General features: G+C 35.0%; 3 protein-coding genes and 1 pseudogene across 4 annotated transcripts; all 4 read right to left on the reverse strand.

Moving 5' to 3' along the window:
- Positions 1-725: 725 nt before the first annotated feature.
- On the reverse strand, positions 726-4333 carry LOC115960699 (hexose carrier protein HEX6-like). Its single transcript, XM_031079671.1, has 3 exons — positions 4161-4333; positions 2483-2805; positions 726-1984 (listed from the first exon to the last, which is right to left on the reverse strand). The coding sequence occupies exons 1-3, from the start codon at positions 4288-4290 to the stop codon at positions 911-913; spliced, it is 1527 nt and encodes a 508-aa protein (XP_030935531.1). The 5' UTR covers positions 4291-4333; the 3' UTR covers positions 726-910.
- A 3091-nt stretch (positions 4334-7424) lies between these two features.
- On the reverse strand, positions 7425-10646 carry LOC115960211 (hexose carrier protein HEX6-like). Of its 2 annotated transcripts, XM_031078987.1 has the most exons (4): positions 10279-10646; positions 9529-9851; positions 8045-8585; positions 7425-7924 (listed from the first exon to the last, which is right to left on the reverse strand). In XM_031078987.1, the coding sequence occupies exons 1-4, from the start codon at positions 10406-10408 to the stop codon at positions 7518-7520; spliced, it is 1401 nt and encodes a 466-aa protein (XP_030934847.1). In that variant the 5' UTR covers positions 10409-10646; the 3' UTR covers positions 7425-7517. The 2 variants fall into 2 exon arrangements, with proteins under 2 accessions (XP_030934847.1, XP_030934846.1); XM_031078986.1 differs by having other exon boundaries at positions 7425-8585; positions 10279-10645.
- A 746-nt stretch (positions 10647-11392) lies between these two features.
- LOC115962342 lies at positions 11393-11557 on the reverse strand (annotated as a pseudogene).
- Positions 11558-12044: 487 nt separating this feature from the next.
- On the reverse strand, positions 12045-14806 carry LOC115960212 (hexose carrier protein HEX6-like). Its single transcript, XM_031078988.1, has 3 exons — positions 14521-14806; positions 13843-14165; positions 12045-13513 (listed from the first exon to the last, which is right to left on the reverse strand). The coding sequence occupies exons 1-3, from the start codon at positions 14648-14650 to the stop codon at positions 12440-12442; spliced, it is 1527 nt and encodes a 508-aa protein (XP_030934848.1). The 5' UTR covers positions 14651-14806; the 3' UTR covers positions 12045-12439.
- Positions 14807-16729: the final 1923 nt, after the last annotated feature.

Genomic DNA, 16729 nt, shown 5'->3' on the forward strand with positions numbered 1-16729 from the left:
TGGTGGATGGTCCAAAAAGCTGAAATTTGGGCCATGGTGGTTGTCCAACAATTCAACGAGTATTGAATAACTATTGTCTATTTCTATGATCTGTTTGGTGATAGTACATAATTAATAGAACTATAAATTTGTATTTCATAGTTTGATACAACATGATTTGATGATATAATAATGGAATTATATTCCTATCGAATTTCTAAATTTATTTTAATAATTATATTTACACTCTTGTTAGGTTTCTCTAAACATTCAATTATTTGAAAATTCAATAATTGTAAAATTAATTAATATCCTTGTACTTTGTTCATATCAATTTCTCCACAGACACATATATAGAAATTGACAACATCTCTGATCAATATTAAACTCTAATAGCTAACGGAGTTACTTGCTTGAATGAAATATTGATATATAAAAAAAAAAAAAAAAAACTTTTTATTTTCAAAAAAATACATGTTTCATAGCAAAAGTTAATACATATTTGAAATTAAAAATTAACACATGTAACTTGTTTGTCTAGAAAAAAAATGGTTTGTAACTTGTTTGTCTTTTTAAATATTAAATTTCATATCATGGTATAAATTGATTACACTTATACTATACTTATAATCAACATTTTCTAATGATGGGTTTTGAGATTTTTTTTTGGGACTATTACTTGGCTTATTTGATAATAAATAACCATTCCTTAATCCTAGTTAAAGGACTAGTAACAAAAATACAACTAAATAACTGAACTGAATGATAATTTCAAAGGAATAGCAATTCTATTGATTGTGTTTCTATTCCAGCTTACTAAACATGGTCTTAGTGTTGTATCATACATTTAGATTTGAATCCCACCATCACCCTATTTTGTATTTTTGGACCATGAAGGAGAAGAAAGAACAGAGGACTTGCAAATCATGCATCATGGTCCTTCTATCTTACTCTCTCCACTCACTTCCCCCACCATTCTCTTCCAAAACCAGTGCTTCCTCCAAACTTTGTCCATCTGTTCAATTGGCATATTCTTAGTCTCCGGCAAATACAAGTACACAAACACAGTCATCACCACCACCCATCCCCCAAAAAAGAAGAAAATCCCAGCCTTGAAGTGGCATAGCATAGCAAGAAAAGTTTGAGCAACTATGAAAGTGAAAAGAAAGCTCACTGCCACTGTAATACTTTGCCCAGCTGACCGAATCTCCAAGGGAAATATCTCACTTGGAACCAACCATCCCAATGGACCCCATGACCATCCAAACCCAGCAACATACACACATATCAAAATCAGAACCAAATATGCAGACCTTTTGTCTAGCCCACCATGGTCACCTAGTTGAGCTGCCATTATTGCACCAATAAGAACTTGTGAGATAAACATTTGAATTCCTCCTACTGTAAACAAAGCTCTTCGACCAAATTTATCCACTACAAGCATGGATATGAAGGTTGAGACAGTACCAACAATCCCAGTCATGACTGCAGATAAAAGTGATGCACTTTCACCTAAACCTATTGTCCTAAAGAGTATTGGGGCATAGAATGCAATGACATTGATCCCAGTCACTTGTTGGAAGAAGGGTATTGCTATAGCCATTACAAGTTGTGGTCTATATTTTCTTTGTACAATTTTCTTAAATGGGTTTTCAATGGTTTTGGACATGGAACTAGCTCTGATGAGATCATCTAATTCTGCTTGCACATCATTGGTACCTCGGACACGTTGTAGCATTAGTTTGGCCTTTTGGTGGTCATTGTTGCGTTGGATTAGGCTATTGGGTGTTTCAGGAAGGAAAATTGCACCTAGAGTTAGAATTGAGGCAGGGACAGCGGCCATTCCTAGAGAGATTCGCCAGCCCCATCCACCTTTGATCTTTTGTGTACCAAAGTTGATGAGGTTAGCCGATAAAGCACCGATTCCAACGCTGAATTGAAAGCCATTGTTGAATGCTCCTCTATATTTTGCTGGAGCCATTTCAGAGAGATATAGTGGGACTGCCTGCAAAGACAAAGTACTATTGTTGTAAAATAGAATATCCAATTCAAAGATCTTCTATCTTTAGAAGTATGAAAAGACAATGGTGTATGGTGGGAGAAGAAATTAATTATAGTGAAATTTTTGGTCATTTTCTTTATAAAGTATCAAAATAGAATACCTTCTAGTGAGATAGAGTGTTTAAAACAAAAGTTTGGCTAATCAATAAAATTTTCTGTTTATAAAGAAAGCAAACATTGTATATGGAATTGAAAGTAATTTATTTTGTATCTCAAAAAAAAAAAAAAAAAAAAGAGCAAGTAATTTATTTTGAGTACGAAGGGTGAATGGGAGAGCATGTATTGTCATAAAATTCTACCATTATAAGTTAAAGTGGGTGAGCACCATAATAACGAATGGAGTCTATATATCCAATCTTCTATACATACACATGCACAAACACTAAATATTCTTAATTGTGAATATTGTATTAATATAAATGCAATTTTCTTAATATGCTACCTGGTTTGCAAAGCCAACCCCAACTCCAAGCAAGACACGACCAAGTATAAGCATGGTGACATTGAAAGCTGCACCGCCTAGGGCTGCACCTGAGAGGAATGCAGCTCCTCCTACAAGGATTGATGGCATGCGTCCAAAGGCTCTTGTGACTGAGGAGGCGAAGAAGGACGCTACGAGGCCGGCCACGTAGAGTGAAGACGTGAAGGAAGTTAACAATTGGCTATCAAACATGCAGTAATTGCTAATCTTGGTGTCTTCTTTCATCTTAGTGAGCACTTCCGGGAAGAATTTCTTCAGAAATGAATCCATAGAAGTGACTCCACCTTCATAGTTATACAATGGTTGAACATAATAAATAAGAATGATATAATAATCTCAATAATTTTTTATATTATAATCCAGATCCAGTGAATGGATGATCAACTCAAGCAAACACTTTTTTTCGATATTTTCTGGATCGATTATGAAATTTAGGTTATCAATTGATATAAAGTGTAAGCCTGCCCAATCATTGAAATGTTAATTTATGTGTCTATTTATTTTTCTTCACAATATCGGCGAAACCGTCATGATTCTATAATAGGAAGCACAACAACAACAATAACAATAATTACTATTTAAACAAAGTTTAGCTACAAAATTGGTTGTAGTCTAAAACTACAATTTTACTTAATAAAATAAACATTACTACATATTTTGAAAATCTAATAGTTAAATTGCATTTTTTTTAAGCTCTTAATATACATGTCAAATTTTGTGTCAATTGGATATTATTTACTATATGATCTATAAGTTTATATTTTATGCATAATTTTAAATCATAAAAACTTGTAATTTAAATAATTTATTGATGACATAAATATTGATCTTCAATTTTTTAGAAATTTTGCAAGCATAAAGGATATAAGAAAAGGATGTAATCTAATGGTAGATTTGTCAAAATTCACCTCCAATAAAAAGATATTTAGTAAAGTTGTAGCCTAATGCTACAAGCCTATAACCAATTTTATAACTAAACTCCGTTCTTAACAATTATTATATTTTATTTTGAACACACTATAATAACCTAATATGTAATAATAGTTACGACTAATTCTATGGTAGCTCTTTGATTATTTAAGATATATATGATAACCCAATTTTGGAGTATTTTGTTATCAATTCATATCATACTATATTAAGAAAATATTAGCTTGACCGGTAGGGATCAACATCATTTTTCCTAAACTAAAAAGTTAAAAAGTGCAAAACAACAAAAATAGACCCAAGGCAAACAAACGTGGAGGTACAAACAAACAGATATTTTGGAGTTACTAGCATTATATTAATGGTCTCTCACACAGAAAATTTAAAAAAAAAAAAAAAAAAAAAAAAAAACAAAAACATTATAATAAGGGTATAATATTATTGGCAGTATAATATTGTTCATATAGACCAATATGTGACATCAGAATTCGGAAAACAAACAATCATCCAAGCTGATCCAAATATAACCCCTTCAATTTCATAGCTAGCATAGCAATAAAGATAGAACGACTTTACTGAAAAAAAAAAGCTATATAGGCCTAAAGCTAGCATAGCATATATGATACATGTAACTGGTTGAGTATGTCAATGGATTAATGGCTAACTATGGTAAGAAGAAAGCTGACATGATAAACTATATTGTAAGACGTACCTGAAATTCCAATATCATAGCCGAAGATAACACCTCCCATGGCAGCCATCATACAAGATAGGATCACAAAAAGGGTCATTCTTCCATTGTAGTTCCCTCCTTCGCTTGTTATTGCTAGACCTGTCGCCATGGCCTCTTTTTTTCCAAGTTCATTCACTGTTATCACTCACGACAAAGATTGAGAGAGTTCAATGTTGTGGATATGTAGAAAATAAAGGCAGCAAGCAGTCTTCCTTGACCGGTAGAGATCAACATCATTGTTGTCAATTTGAATTGTCAAAACAATCAATGTTATCACTTATCAATGTATATTATAAACTATAGTATATTTTGAAAACTTCGTGGGATATAGGAGCATGGGTGTGGAATATTTTAAGTAGGGCAAAATTTAGATACAGTAACTTAGGCATTATTTCTTAGTATCCATTTTAAAATTCTGCCACGTGTTCAATCACTTAGGTTTGTAAACCGCGTTAACCAACCGTCTCTTCCTCTTCTTCTTTTTCTTCTTTTCTACCGTGAAAGCCATTCAAAATTCCAGAAAACTCCAAACCCAAACTTCTCACACCTAATCTATAATATTGAGATACAAATCATCCTACAATGCTAGAGCATCCAAAACCTACATATCCAAAAAAAAAAAAAAACCCAAAATTTTTAGTCTGCATTTTGTTTATTCTGTTCTTGTAAGACCACTGTTTTATGGTTTCATCTTTTTTGGGTTGGACGTTGTTGCTAAGTCCAGGGTCCCATTGAATACTTATTTTCTATTTATAATACAAAATTCTCTCTTTTTTCTTTAAAAAAAAATCATAAATCCCACAAACCCAGTTCACAAATTCCAAATCCAAATCAACCCGGCCTTCAGCTAAACCAAGTCTAAAAGCGCAAAATTCGACTTAGATCTACTGGGTATGAGCTGATCTGAATAGATTGTTCTTAACAGCTCCGTGTGTTAGTTCAAGTTTAAGAGACTCTGTGTTGTTGCTCCGTGCTGCCGCTTCACCTCCGTGTGTTAGTTCTTGACAGCTCTGTGCTACCGCTTCAGTTGCGAAAATGAAGACGAAGAGGATGAGGAAGATAGTGGGGTTAGGGTTCTCAAAGCTGATTGAATGGGTGACATTTGAACAGGTGGAATCGTCCATAGAGGATTTCTTTCAGCAAAACTTTTCTTTTTCTCTGGAGAGAGAGAGAGATTTAAGGTTTTTCTTGTTTTTTTCATGGTAGATTGGGTTTCAGCAGAACAAGAAAAGTAAAAAAGAAATATACGGATGGCCAACTTAACGCCGTTTGCAAACTTAAATGGCTGGGCAGGTGACAGAATTTTAAAAAGATGACCTAAGGAACAGTATACAAAAGTACTGTAATTAAGTTTTACCCTTTCAATATAGGCAAGTTTGAAGTCTCGCATGGGCTTATATATTCTCTATCAGACGCCATTTTACAAAATCAAGCATGACCATTTGACTTACTACATGTGTTGTCCGAAGAAAGGTAGATAAGTTTTTTTTTGGGAGGAGGATTACTAAAAATTAGAGAACCATCTCCACCACACAATAATTGGGTGGATAATCCATCATTTTTCCACGGGAAGAGATTTGGTTGTATTATTAGTATATTAATTTACGAAAACATCCTCATTCCCACTATAATTAAAACTCACACAAAATTAAAAAAAGAAAAAAAAGAAGATTAAGTTAACAAGGTGGCTAGAAAATTGGATAACTATCAACCAACCTAAAAGAACAATGAGATATACTGATTGCTTTCTCTGCTATCTTAGATCTTCATTTCTTCCCCCTAAAAGAAGATTTAGTGTCCATTTAGAAACAACTTATCTAGTTTTTTGCTGAAAACTTTTTACTGAAAGTGTATTAAAGTATATTTGTACCTTAAAAAATGTGAGAAAAAAATGAGAAATATGAAATTTTAAAAAGCTGAATATAAAAGATAAAAGCTAAAAATTAAAAATTAAAAGTTGAAGTTGATGTCAAACAAACTTTAAATCCTTTCTGTTGGCATTAAAGGATGAGAAATTAAGAAACTAGATTTCGGTGTGTTATAGAAAAAAGGAAATGAATATCCCTATCATGTTTTGCCCTTGTGATTATTAGTCTATTGTCAATTCAAGCAAATTGTTAGATACAAGCTAAAGAAAACTTCTCTATATAAAAATAAATAAAAAAGATGGAGAAAACTTTTGGATGAAAAGTGAACTTGGAGTTGCAGCTAAAACATTTCCAAGAATTGGCGATTGCAATTTGCTTTTGCACTAATTTGATTGGACTAATACCTCTAACTTATTCACTCAAACTTAAGGTACAAGCTTAAGGATACCTTGAGTTTGGAAAGAAACTGTAACCGTGTAAAAGTAAGCTACAACAGATCAAATGTAGAATGAACTAGGCTTGACGTAAAATGTAATGACAAATGGTAGTTAGAGGGTGACGACATTGACCGCCAAAGGAGAGCGACATTGTTTGTCGAAAGATATTGGCTAAGGATAGTGTAGTGTAGTGGGAGCTAGAAGACATCGATCGTTCAAAGTCAATAGTCAAATTCATTATTGGTTAATGGTGTACTATCGTGACTAGATGATTTGATTATTAACATGGCTTGTTAACATAGGTGTTGTTGACGTGGTAGATTTTGATGATGTGTTTGTGATGTGGCATATTTTGATGATGTGTTGGTTGATGTGGCATGCCAGAATGTTAGAGATGTGCTGTTATGCTAATTAATGTTGTAAGGTTATGTGACAAATTATGATATGTAGATGATTGAGCTAAAAAGAAGAGGATTCTCAAAACCTTAACTTTGATATCATGTTTAAATTTGAGAGAGAGAGAGAGAGAGAGAGTTGACATGACTTGGCCTAACGATCTATGTCGATAGTGAAAAGCTATTGAACTTCTACATCTTTACAATATAAATTTGTGTGATACATCATTGACTTATCATTTAACAAAAGCTATTAGCAAGTGCTATTTCAAACCCAAATGGTAAGAAACCTTTGGGACTCTTTAACAGATAGCCTTAACATGAATGTATTGTCCTATATAAATTAGTTAGTCGGATTCTTCATATCAATTTTTTCACTTCCAAGTCAGAAAACTAGAGAAACTTGTCAAGAATTTCATGCACAAACTCGTGTTTTTCAATTAGCCAATTTTCATACCAGTGTCAAGATCCTCACCTTCTCACATTATTATTTAACGACTTTGCAATATGCCTACAAAAAAGAAGCTAAAACGGCAAGAGTAGAGAAAGCCAAAATGGAAAGTCACATGGGAACATAGTAAGTATGAACTGATACAAAATAAGTAAACATATCATGGCACTTCCATCTTTCCATCTTCATTCACTTCCCCAACTATTCTCTTCCCCAACTATTCTCTTCCAAAACCAATGCTCCCTCCACACTCTATTCATCTGTTCAATTGGCATATTCTTAGTCTCAGGCAACAAGAAGTACACAAATGCAGACATCACCACTACCCATCCCCCAAAAAAGAAGAAAATCCCAGATTTGAGATGGCAAAGCATGGTAAGAAAAGTTTGAGCAACCATAAAAGTGAAGAGAAAGCCCACTGCTACAGTAATACTTTGCCCTGCTGATCGAATTTCCAATGGAAAAATCTCACTTGGAACCAACCATCCTAGCGGTCCCCATGACCATGCAAACCCGGCCACATATGTACAAATAAAAATTATAATCAAACTTGCATACCCTTTGCTAATCCCACCATAATCTCCAAGCTGAGCTGCCATAAGTACACCAACCATAGTTTGTGAGAGGAACATTTGAATACCCCCAATCATGAACAAAGCTCTTCGGCCAAATTTATCCACTATAAGCATGGATATGAAGGTTGAGAAAGTACCTAAAACCCCAGTGATCATGAATGAGGACAAAAGTGATGCACTTTCACCTAAACCAATTGTTCGAAGAAGTACTGGAGCATAGAAGGAGATGACGTTTATACCGGTTACTTGTTGGAAAAATGGAATTGCTATTGCCATAACCAGTTGAGGCCTATACTTACTCTGTAAGATATTCTTAAATGGGTGTTTAATGGTTTTTGATATGGAACTAGCTATGATGAGATCATCTAATTCTGCTTGGACATCATTGGTGCCTCGGACACGCTGCAGCATTAGCTTGGCCTTTTCGGGATCTTTGCTGTTCTGGATAAGGCTGTTGGGTGTCTCAGGAAGGAATAGAGCACCTAGTGTGAGGATTGAAGCTGGAACAGCAGCCATAGCTAGGGAGATTCGCCAGCCCCAACCGGCTTTAATCTTCTCAGTTCCAAAGTTGATAAGGTTAGCTGATAGAACACCTATGCCAACACAGAGTTGAAAGCCAATAGTAATTGCTCCTCTGTAGTTTGGTGGTGCCATTTCTGAGAGATACAAAGGGACTGACTGCAAAAAAAAGTACTTGATTTTTTTTTTTTTTTTTTTGAAAGCAAAAAGTACTTGAATTTAGAACAACATTTTAGCAACAATCCTATTCAAAGATTTACCGATAAAGATATCAGGGAAAAAAAAAGTTCCTGTCCTGCTTTTGTATGCGTCTAATGTCTATGCATATCAAGGATGCACGGACGCGGCTCCCAGGCAGCCGCACCCGCGTCCGACGCGGCGGGACACGGCGACGCGGGAGGGACGCCGCAGACCGCGCGTCCGTCCCGCGTCGTGCCGCGTCGCGCCACGTGGCGGATCCCGACTCGGGCCGACGCGGGCCGACGCGGCCAAAATCGGCGCCGACGCGGCCGAAATCGGGCCGACTCGGCCGAAATCGGGCCGACTCGGTCCGTATCGGCCGTATCGGCCATATCGGCCGGCGACCGATACGGCCGATACGGCCGAAATAGGCCGGAATCGGCCGAAACAGGCCGAAATCGGCCGTGAAAATCGCCGGAGAGGCCGAAATTCTGGCCTCAGATGCTTTTCTTGCCTTATTCTTTCTTTGTTTTGTGAATCAAGTATATTAATGTGTTTTTTAAGAATATTTTAATAGTAAAAATATATAGAAAATATAAATAAAAATATTTTTAATAATTTTTTAATCGCCGAGTCCCGCCGCACCCGCACCCTATTTTTTCAAAAATTGCCGAGTCCCGCACCCGCACCCGCACCCGCACCCGAGTCCCGAAACGCACCCGTGCTTCATAGATGCATATAACCTTCACAGTTTCTACCAAACTCAATTTCAACATTCCTTACTTCTGATGAACATTAAGGTAACTTACTATCTGATCCCATTAAAAGAAGGTTCACAACAACAAAATATTCCAAGAGATGAACTCAAGAAGTTCTACAAAAGAAACAAATAATAAAGAAGAATAAAAAAGTAACTTCCTACCTGGTTGGCAAAACCAACACCAATTCCAAGTAAAATGCGACCAAATATAAGCATGTACACATTCAAAGCTGCACCACCAAGGGCTGAACCAGCAAGGAATGCAGCACCTCCTAAAAGAATTGATGGCTTGCGCCCAAAGACTCTAGTGACTGATGAGGCAAAGAAGGAAGCAACAAGGCCAGCAATATAGAGTGAGGATGTGAAGGAGGTCAACAGTTGGCTATCAAATTTGCAGTAGTTGCTGATCTTAGTGTCTTCATTCATCTTAGTGTACACCTCTGGGAAGAACTTCTTGAGAAATGGCTCCATAGAGGTCACTCCTCCTTCATAGTTGGTTTCATAAATTAGTGAAATTGTTTGAAACTTCTTTGTGGCATGGTTGATTATATAATGACATTGCTTCCCATTAGCAATATTCATGGAGACATTAGCTAGCCATATTGATGCCAAACTATAACCAAAACTAAACTAGTAGGCAGATGGAAAGCTTAAACATTGATTTTTTTTTGAATTGAGTACATGAATGTTTGTATAAGAAAAACCTGATATTTATGTTGGACAACCTTAAAAAGGCACTTGAAAATTTTAGTACCACATATTATATATACCATTGTCAACTTTATACAATATGATTAGTATGGGTTTCTGAATTCGTTGCTAACATTGCATATATAATAGAAGAGAACACTGATTTTTATTTTATTTTTAATCTTGATGAAAGATGAATATAAAAGTTTAGCAAGAAAGGACCTGAAATTCCAATATCGTAGCCAAAGATAACTCCTCCCGTGGCTGCAATCATACAAGATATGACAACAAAGAGGGTCATCTTGCCATTATAGTGCCCTTTTTCACTTGTTATGGTAAGCCCAACTGCCATAGCTTCTTCCCAGGCCCAATACAGTAAACACAAACGAGAAAGAGAGAGATGGACTGTGTGTCTGCGTGTTCAAAGTGGTAAACAAAAGAAAGAGCAGTCTTCCTTGACTAGCATCCATCAACATCAATGTAGAAAATGTGGTAAAGTCAAAAGGAAATGTCATAGTTTCTGGACTTAGCGGAGCACGTGGGCTCATCGATCATGAGAATCACAGGTTTGGTTAAGCTACTAGTGGACTACCGAACCGCAATTGCAGAGAAGCCACTTTTCCAAAGGTTTGGAGAAGGATTTGATATTGATGTGTTCCAAAACACTTCAACAAAAACTGAGCATTCTTCTTCTTCTTCTTCTTTATATTTTTATTAAAAAAAAAAACATGTGAGAAAGGGAATGAGATTTTAATATAGTTCTATTAAAAAATTATAGTAACTTTTAACGGCAAAATCAGTCTTTGTGTTTCAATAAACTGAAATCGTAAGTTTAATTCATGATTACGGTTTATAAAAACACTATATTATAATTAGTATCCAATTTTTAAGAGAGAATATGACAAGTTATACTTTGAAACCGATGGAGTAAATTTGTACACCATGCCATCATTTAATTTTAACGGAGCCAGTCTCATGGTCATAGAAATACAACATGAAGACAGAACCTTATCAGCAAGTACACCACAAAAACATTTTCTTTTGATGGGCTGAAACTTTGGGTGGGCTATTGTGTGATGCCTGCATGTAACTATCATGTTCATGTCGGGCTCGGATATATGCTCATCTATTGAATTGGATCCAAAGCAACATACGGACGAGGACAGGAAGGGCCCAAAAATAATACAACCCAAAGTCTTAACCAAACCAAACCCATATCCGTAAATTTATTTTAAAAAATATTAATAAAAAAAACTGATTTTACAATAGTTGCAATTTACTTTTTTCCAGTTTTTTTTTTTTTTTTTTGGGTCTAATAAAATATATTGGAGTGTTGGACTAACTAATTGTAGGGCTTTACCCCGAAAGGAGTCATTCCAGAAATTCTCAAAGGCCTAGGTTGAACCCAGGCCCAAGAGGGGTTTGGAAATAGTTTTCAACCGGCAATAGACATGCCTTGGTTACAACCTCGCTAGCTGCATAATTGCCCCAGCTCAAAGATTTTTCTATTTCATTTTATTGATAATTCAATAATTACAAAAGACTCTTGACTATTTTTAATACGGATTTTCCAGCTTTCTTTTATCTAATGGTGGGCTTTCTCATTTCTGTTTAATTTTATTATATATTTACATCTATGTGAGCTTTCGCCCCAATTGGAAAATATGTCTTTTACGTACATTTTAAAAAATAATCTCCAAATTATGGTTTAAGGCAAATAGTCTTGTAAACCAATTGATATTTCTTGATGTTTCTAACAAACACTTCAAATCTCCTTAGATCAATTGACATCTCTTTCAAAAAAAGAAAACGGTAAAGGCTGGAGAGTAAATGTGGTTTAGAAAACAGTAATTGATTATAAAGATAGAAGGGAACGGTTAGAAGGCAGACCACATGAAAACTACAGTTTATTAGTTAGCTTAAATTAAAGTTTTGTTAATAACATAATCATAGCCACAGTTGCTTAACAATCCACTTCCTCTAATTTTTCTATGCTTAGATGGTTATGAACTTATGATACTATCTTGTACACTATCTCATCAAAAATATTTATTACTTATCATCTAAAGAAGGCAATTAGCAAGTGCTATCTCAAATCCAAATACTTGGGACTTAAACCGATACTCAACTTGAAGATGCACACTGCTAACAAGTTCCTTGATATAAATTATTTCTCTACGAAGTCAAAAAACTGGAGGAACTTTTCAAGAATTTCATGTACATGTTTGTGTTCCTTGATTTGTCAACTATCGGGAATATCCTCACCTTCTCACAACTTTGCAATTAGCCAACATAACAGAAGCTAAAATTGCAAGAAATGAAAGAGCGAAAATGGAAATTCTCATGGGAACATAGTACTTATGATATAAAACAAGTGCACATATCATGGTGCATCCTTGTTTCTATCTTCATTCACTTCCCCAACAATTCTCCTCCAAAACCAATGCTCCCTCCACACTTTACTCATCTGTTCAATGGGCATATTCTTAGTCTCCGGCAACAACAAGTACACAAATGCAGTCATCACCATCACCCATACCCCAAAAAAGAAGAAAATACCAGACTTGAAATGGCAAAGCATGGTAAGAAAAGTTTGAGCACTGATAAAAATAAAGAGAAAGCTCACTGCTACTGTAATACTTTGCCCTGCTGATCGAATTTCCAATGGAAAAATCTCACTTGGAACCAACCATGCTAGTGGCCCCCATGACCAAGCAAACCCGGACACATATATGCAAATAAAAATTATAATCAAAGTTGCAAACCCTTTGCTAATCCCACCATGATCTCCAAGCTGAGCAGCCATAAGTCCACCAATTATAATTTGTGAGAGGAACATCTGAACACCCCCAATCATAAACAAAGCTCTTCGGCCAAGTTTATCAACTATAAGCATGGATGTGATGGTTGAGACAGTAGCAACAGCCCTAATCACGATTGCAGAAAAAAGTGATGCACTTTCAGCTAAACCCATTGTTCGAAAAAGTACTGGTGCATAGAAGGATATGACATTTATTCCGGTTACTTGTTGGAAAAATGGAATTGCTATTGCCATAACCAGTTGAGGCCTATACTTTCTCTGTAAGATATTTTTAAATGGGTGTTTAATGGCTTTTGATATGGAACTAGCTTTGATGAGATCATCTAATTCTGCTTGCACATCGTTGGTGCCTCGGACACGTTGTAGCATTAGCTTGGCCTTTTCGTGGTCTTTGCTGTTCTGGATTAGGCTGTTGGGTGTCTCTGGGAGGAATACAGCACCTAGTGTAAGGATTGAAGCTGGGGCTGCAGCCATGGCTAGGGAGATTCGCCAGCCCCAACCGCCTTTAATCTTCTCAGTCCCAAAGTTTATAAGGTTTGCGAATAGTATACCCAAGCCAACACAGAGGTCAAAGCCGATGTTAATTGCTCCTCTGTAGTCTGGAGGTGCCATTTCTGAGAGATACAAGGGTACTGACTGCGCATAAAAAGTCTATGTTAGAAAAAAATTTCGACAATTATCAAATTCAAAGATATTCCAATAATTATACAAGAATTATTATGGGAAAAAAAAGAAAAGAAAAGGAATAAAATATTTTGTCATGTCCTGCTTTTGTGTGTGCCTATACGTATAACCTTCACAATTTCTGCTAAACTCAATAGCCACATTTAGCTTCTTTTGTCTAATTAACATTAATGTGACTTACTAACGTATCACTGATGCTGTTTAAAGAAGGTTAAAAAATTCTTCCAGATATGAACTCAAAAGACTTTCAAAAAGGGGAAAAAAGAGAGTAATTTTACTACCTGGTTGGCAAAACCAAGACCAAATCCAAGCAAAATGCGACCAAATATAATCATGTACACATTGAAAGCTGCACCACCAAGGGCTGAACCAGCAAGGAATGCGACACCTCCTACAAGAATTGATGTCTTGCGCCCGAAGGCTTTAGTGACTGATGAGGCAAAGAAGGAAGCAACAAGGCCAGCAATATAGAGTGAGGATGTGAAGGTGGTCAGCAGTTGACTATCAAATTTGCAGTAGTTGCTAATCTTGGTGTGTTCATTCAACTTAGTATACACCTCTGGGAAGAACTTTTTGAGAAATGGCTCCATAGAGGTCACTCCTCCTTCATAGTTGATTTCATATGTTAGTGAAACTATTTTAAACTTCTTTTGTAAAGTGGTTTATTAGATAATGATATTACTTACTAATAGTAATATTCATGGTGATATTAGTCAGTCATATTGATGCCAAATTATAACAATAAATGAATTAGTGAGCAGCTGGAAAGGTTAAATCACTCTTCCTTTGACCTTAACTGAGTACAATGTTTGTAAAAACAAAAACCTGAAATGTGTCTTTGACAACTATGTGTTTCATAATTGATGGCTAACATTACATATATGAGAAAAATAACGTTAAGATTTTTATTTTTATTTTTTAAAATCCTGATGAATATAAAGGTTCAAAAAAGAAGGGACCTGAAATTCCAAGATCATAGCCAAAGATAATTCCTCCTGTGGCAGCAATCATACAAGATAGGACAACAAAGGGGGTCATCTTGGCATTATATTGCCCTTCTTCACTTGTTATGGCTAACCCAACTGCCATAGCTTCTTCCAAGCTCCAACACACAGTACACACAAAAATGATAGGAGAGAGAGAGAGAGTGTGTGTTCAAAATTGTAGGTTCAGAATAAAATGAGCACTCTTCCTTTACTGGCTAGCACCAATGTCATGAACGTGGAAAAAGTCGAAACAAAAAATATTTGTTTTTGCACTTAAAGTGGAACATGTGTTCTATCAACTAGTGCAGAGTCAGTCTTGTAAGCTTTATTGTCGGCCACATGGTTGAAGTGGTGATAATGATCACCAAAAAAGAAAAAAAAGTATTTGGCTTTTTGAAACGCATTTTCATTAAAGTGACGATTGCCTCGACTCGAATAGAGTAGTTGTTATAAAAATTATGCAATTTTATCACATTAAAAGCCTATTTTATTATTTTATCACATCATTTTATAATATCTTATTTATCAGATGTTCTATATTTTTACCACTTCACTTAAATATTATTTCTTAATTCTTATTTTAAAACCTAGGACTGTAGCCACAGATGGGGATTGGTGACTGTAGCCACAGATGTCACAAAATTAAAAGCTTAGAACATGGGGACTGACCGACTGACAGAGAAAGAGGAATAAAAAAATAAAAAAATCATATGCCACAGATTTCCGTACCGTGTCAAATATATGAAGACACTGTAGCATGTTGTAAAAATTATGAGATTTAGAACATCTGATATTTGGTGTTTTTTGGTGTTTGGTGTGTTAAATGTGCCAAATATTTGGCATTTGGCACATTTAGCACATCTAGTGTGGGTGCTCTAATAACAAGAGAAAAATTTGTCTCGGAAACAGACGTTGAATTAAGTTTGGTTCTAACTTTCAAATATGTTTGGAATTATTTTTTACCGATCATTACGTAATAATTTATAAAATTATTTATATGTACTATTTAAATAAGTCATATGAGCTATTAATAAAGTCATGCAGGTAAAATTACACATGCATGGTTTTTTTAGTTGTTACATAATAAGTAGAAAAAAAGATAATTTTAAACATGTTTGAAACTAAAATTTTTCTTTTTACATCTACATTATATATTCACAATTAATGCAAGTATGTGCACAATTTAAAAGGCAAAAAAAGGGAGAGAGATCTGTCTAAAACATGAAAGTAGTTGCTTAAAAAGTGGATGTAAGAATATAATTACCTCTTGCTACATAGTTTCTAATCAATCTCATGACATGTACCTAGATAGGCCCATTTGTTTCTTTTTCTCTTATTTTGGAAGGACATATTATCTATATCTATTTATTTTTAAAAATAGAAACGTAATATTTATTGTTACTACGTTCCTATTGAGTCATCTCAGCGTCATATCATCTACCTATTTCCAATCATTTCTCTCAACTATTTCCAACCATAATGTCTCTTTTATCTTTTTATCTTTCTACTACTCTCAAACTTAATCATTCTTCATCTATCCTTTCATTTTCCTTTTATTTTGACTCTTCTTCTCCCCATTCCATTATATAAATATGTTATTCTCTCTCCTATTTTATACATATTTTCCCACATGAAAAAGTTTATTACTCTCTCTTTCAAGTTTTATTTTTGTGTGAAAATTTTTTTTAATCTCTTCTTTAAATTTATGAATTTATGCATTCTTTAGAATTTTACTTCGAGTATATGGTTTTTTTTTTTTTTTTTTTTTTTTTTTGAGAATCAACGGTAGAATTTTATTCAAAAAAAGAATAAGTTTATACAAAGCAAGGCAGCATCAAAAACAACCATGCATGCTAAACCTGTACTAGCTACATAGCTTTCTCTTCACCAACAAAACAACAACTATAAACAAATAAGTTACATCAAGGAAAGCCACAGAAAAAACAAGACTATCTAACTATTCCTCAAGACAAAACTCCATAATTAGCTTCCAAATATTCTAAAGCACGGGCTGCAGCAGACATGGCTAGAAAAGGGGGATCAGGTCGTGGAATACTGAAGGAAGCCTCATTCCGCTTATTCCAAATCATCCAGCTGGTTGTGAAAAATATTACAATCTCTAGGTCATTTTTTCTTTGCATTATTTGATCAGCCACATTCACAAATGAGAGATTTGTGCAAT

The sequence above is a fragment of the Quercus lobata genome, chromosome 9 (genome assembly GCF_001633185.2).
Source record: "Quercus lobata isolate SW786 chromosome 9, ValleyOak3.0 Primary Assembly, whole genome shotgun sequence".
In the NCBI taxonomy this organism is placed as follows: domain Eukaryota; kingdom Viridiplantae; phylum Streptophyta; class Magnoliopsida; order Fagales; family Fagaceae; genus Quercus; species Quercus lobata.

Coding starts and splice junctions, on each gene's coding strand:
- LOC115960699 (XM_031079671.1), bottom strand. CDS start 4,290: ATGGCGACAGGTCTAGCAATAACAAGCGAAGGAGGGAACTACAATGGA. Junction 2,806..4,160: donor CTATGATATTGGAATTTCAG/GTACGTCTTACA, acceptor ATAACTATGAAG/GTGGAGTCACTTCTATGGAT. Junction 1,985..2,482: donor GGGTTGGCTTTGCAAACCAG/GTAGCATATTAA, acceptor TTGTCTTTGCAG/GCAGTCCCACTATATCTCTC.
- LOC115960211 (XM_031078986.1), bottom strand. CDS start 10,408: ATGGCAGTTGGGCTTACCATAACAAGTGAAAAAGGGCACTATAATGGC. Junction 9,852..10,278: donor CTACGATATTGGAATTTCAG/GTCCTTTCTTGC, acceptor CCAACTATGAAG/GAGGAGTGACCTCTATGGAG. Junction 8,586..9,528: donor GTGTTGGTTTTGCCAACCAG/GTAGGAAGTTAC, acceptor TTTTTTTTGCAG/TCAGTCCCTTTGTATCTCTC.
- LOC115960212 (XM_031078988.1), bottom strand. CDS start 14,650: ATGGCAGTTGGGTTAGCCATAACAAGTGAAGAAGGGCAATATAATGCC. Junction 14,166..14,520: donor CTATGATCTTGGAATTTCAG/GTCCCTTCTTTT, acceptor TCAACTATGAAG/GAGGAGTGACCTCTATGGAG. Junction 13,514..13,842: donor GTCTTGGTTTTGCCAACCAG/GTAGTAAAATTA, acceptor TTTTATGCGCAG/TCAGTACCCTTGTATCTCTC.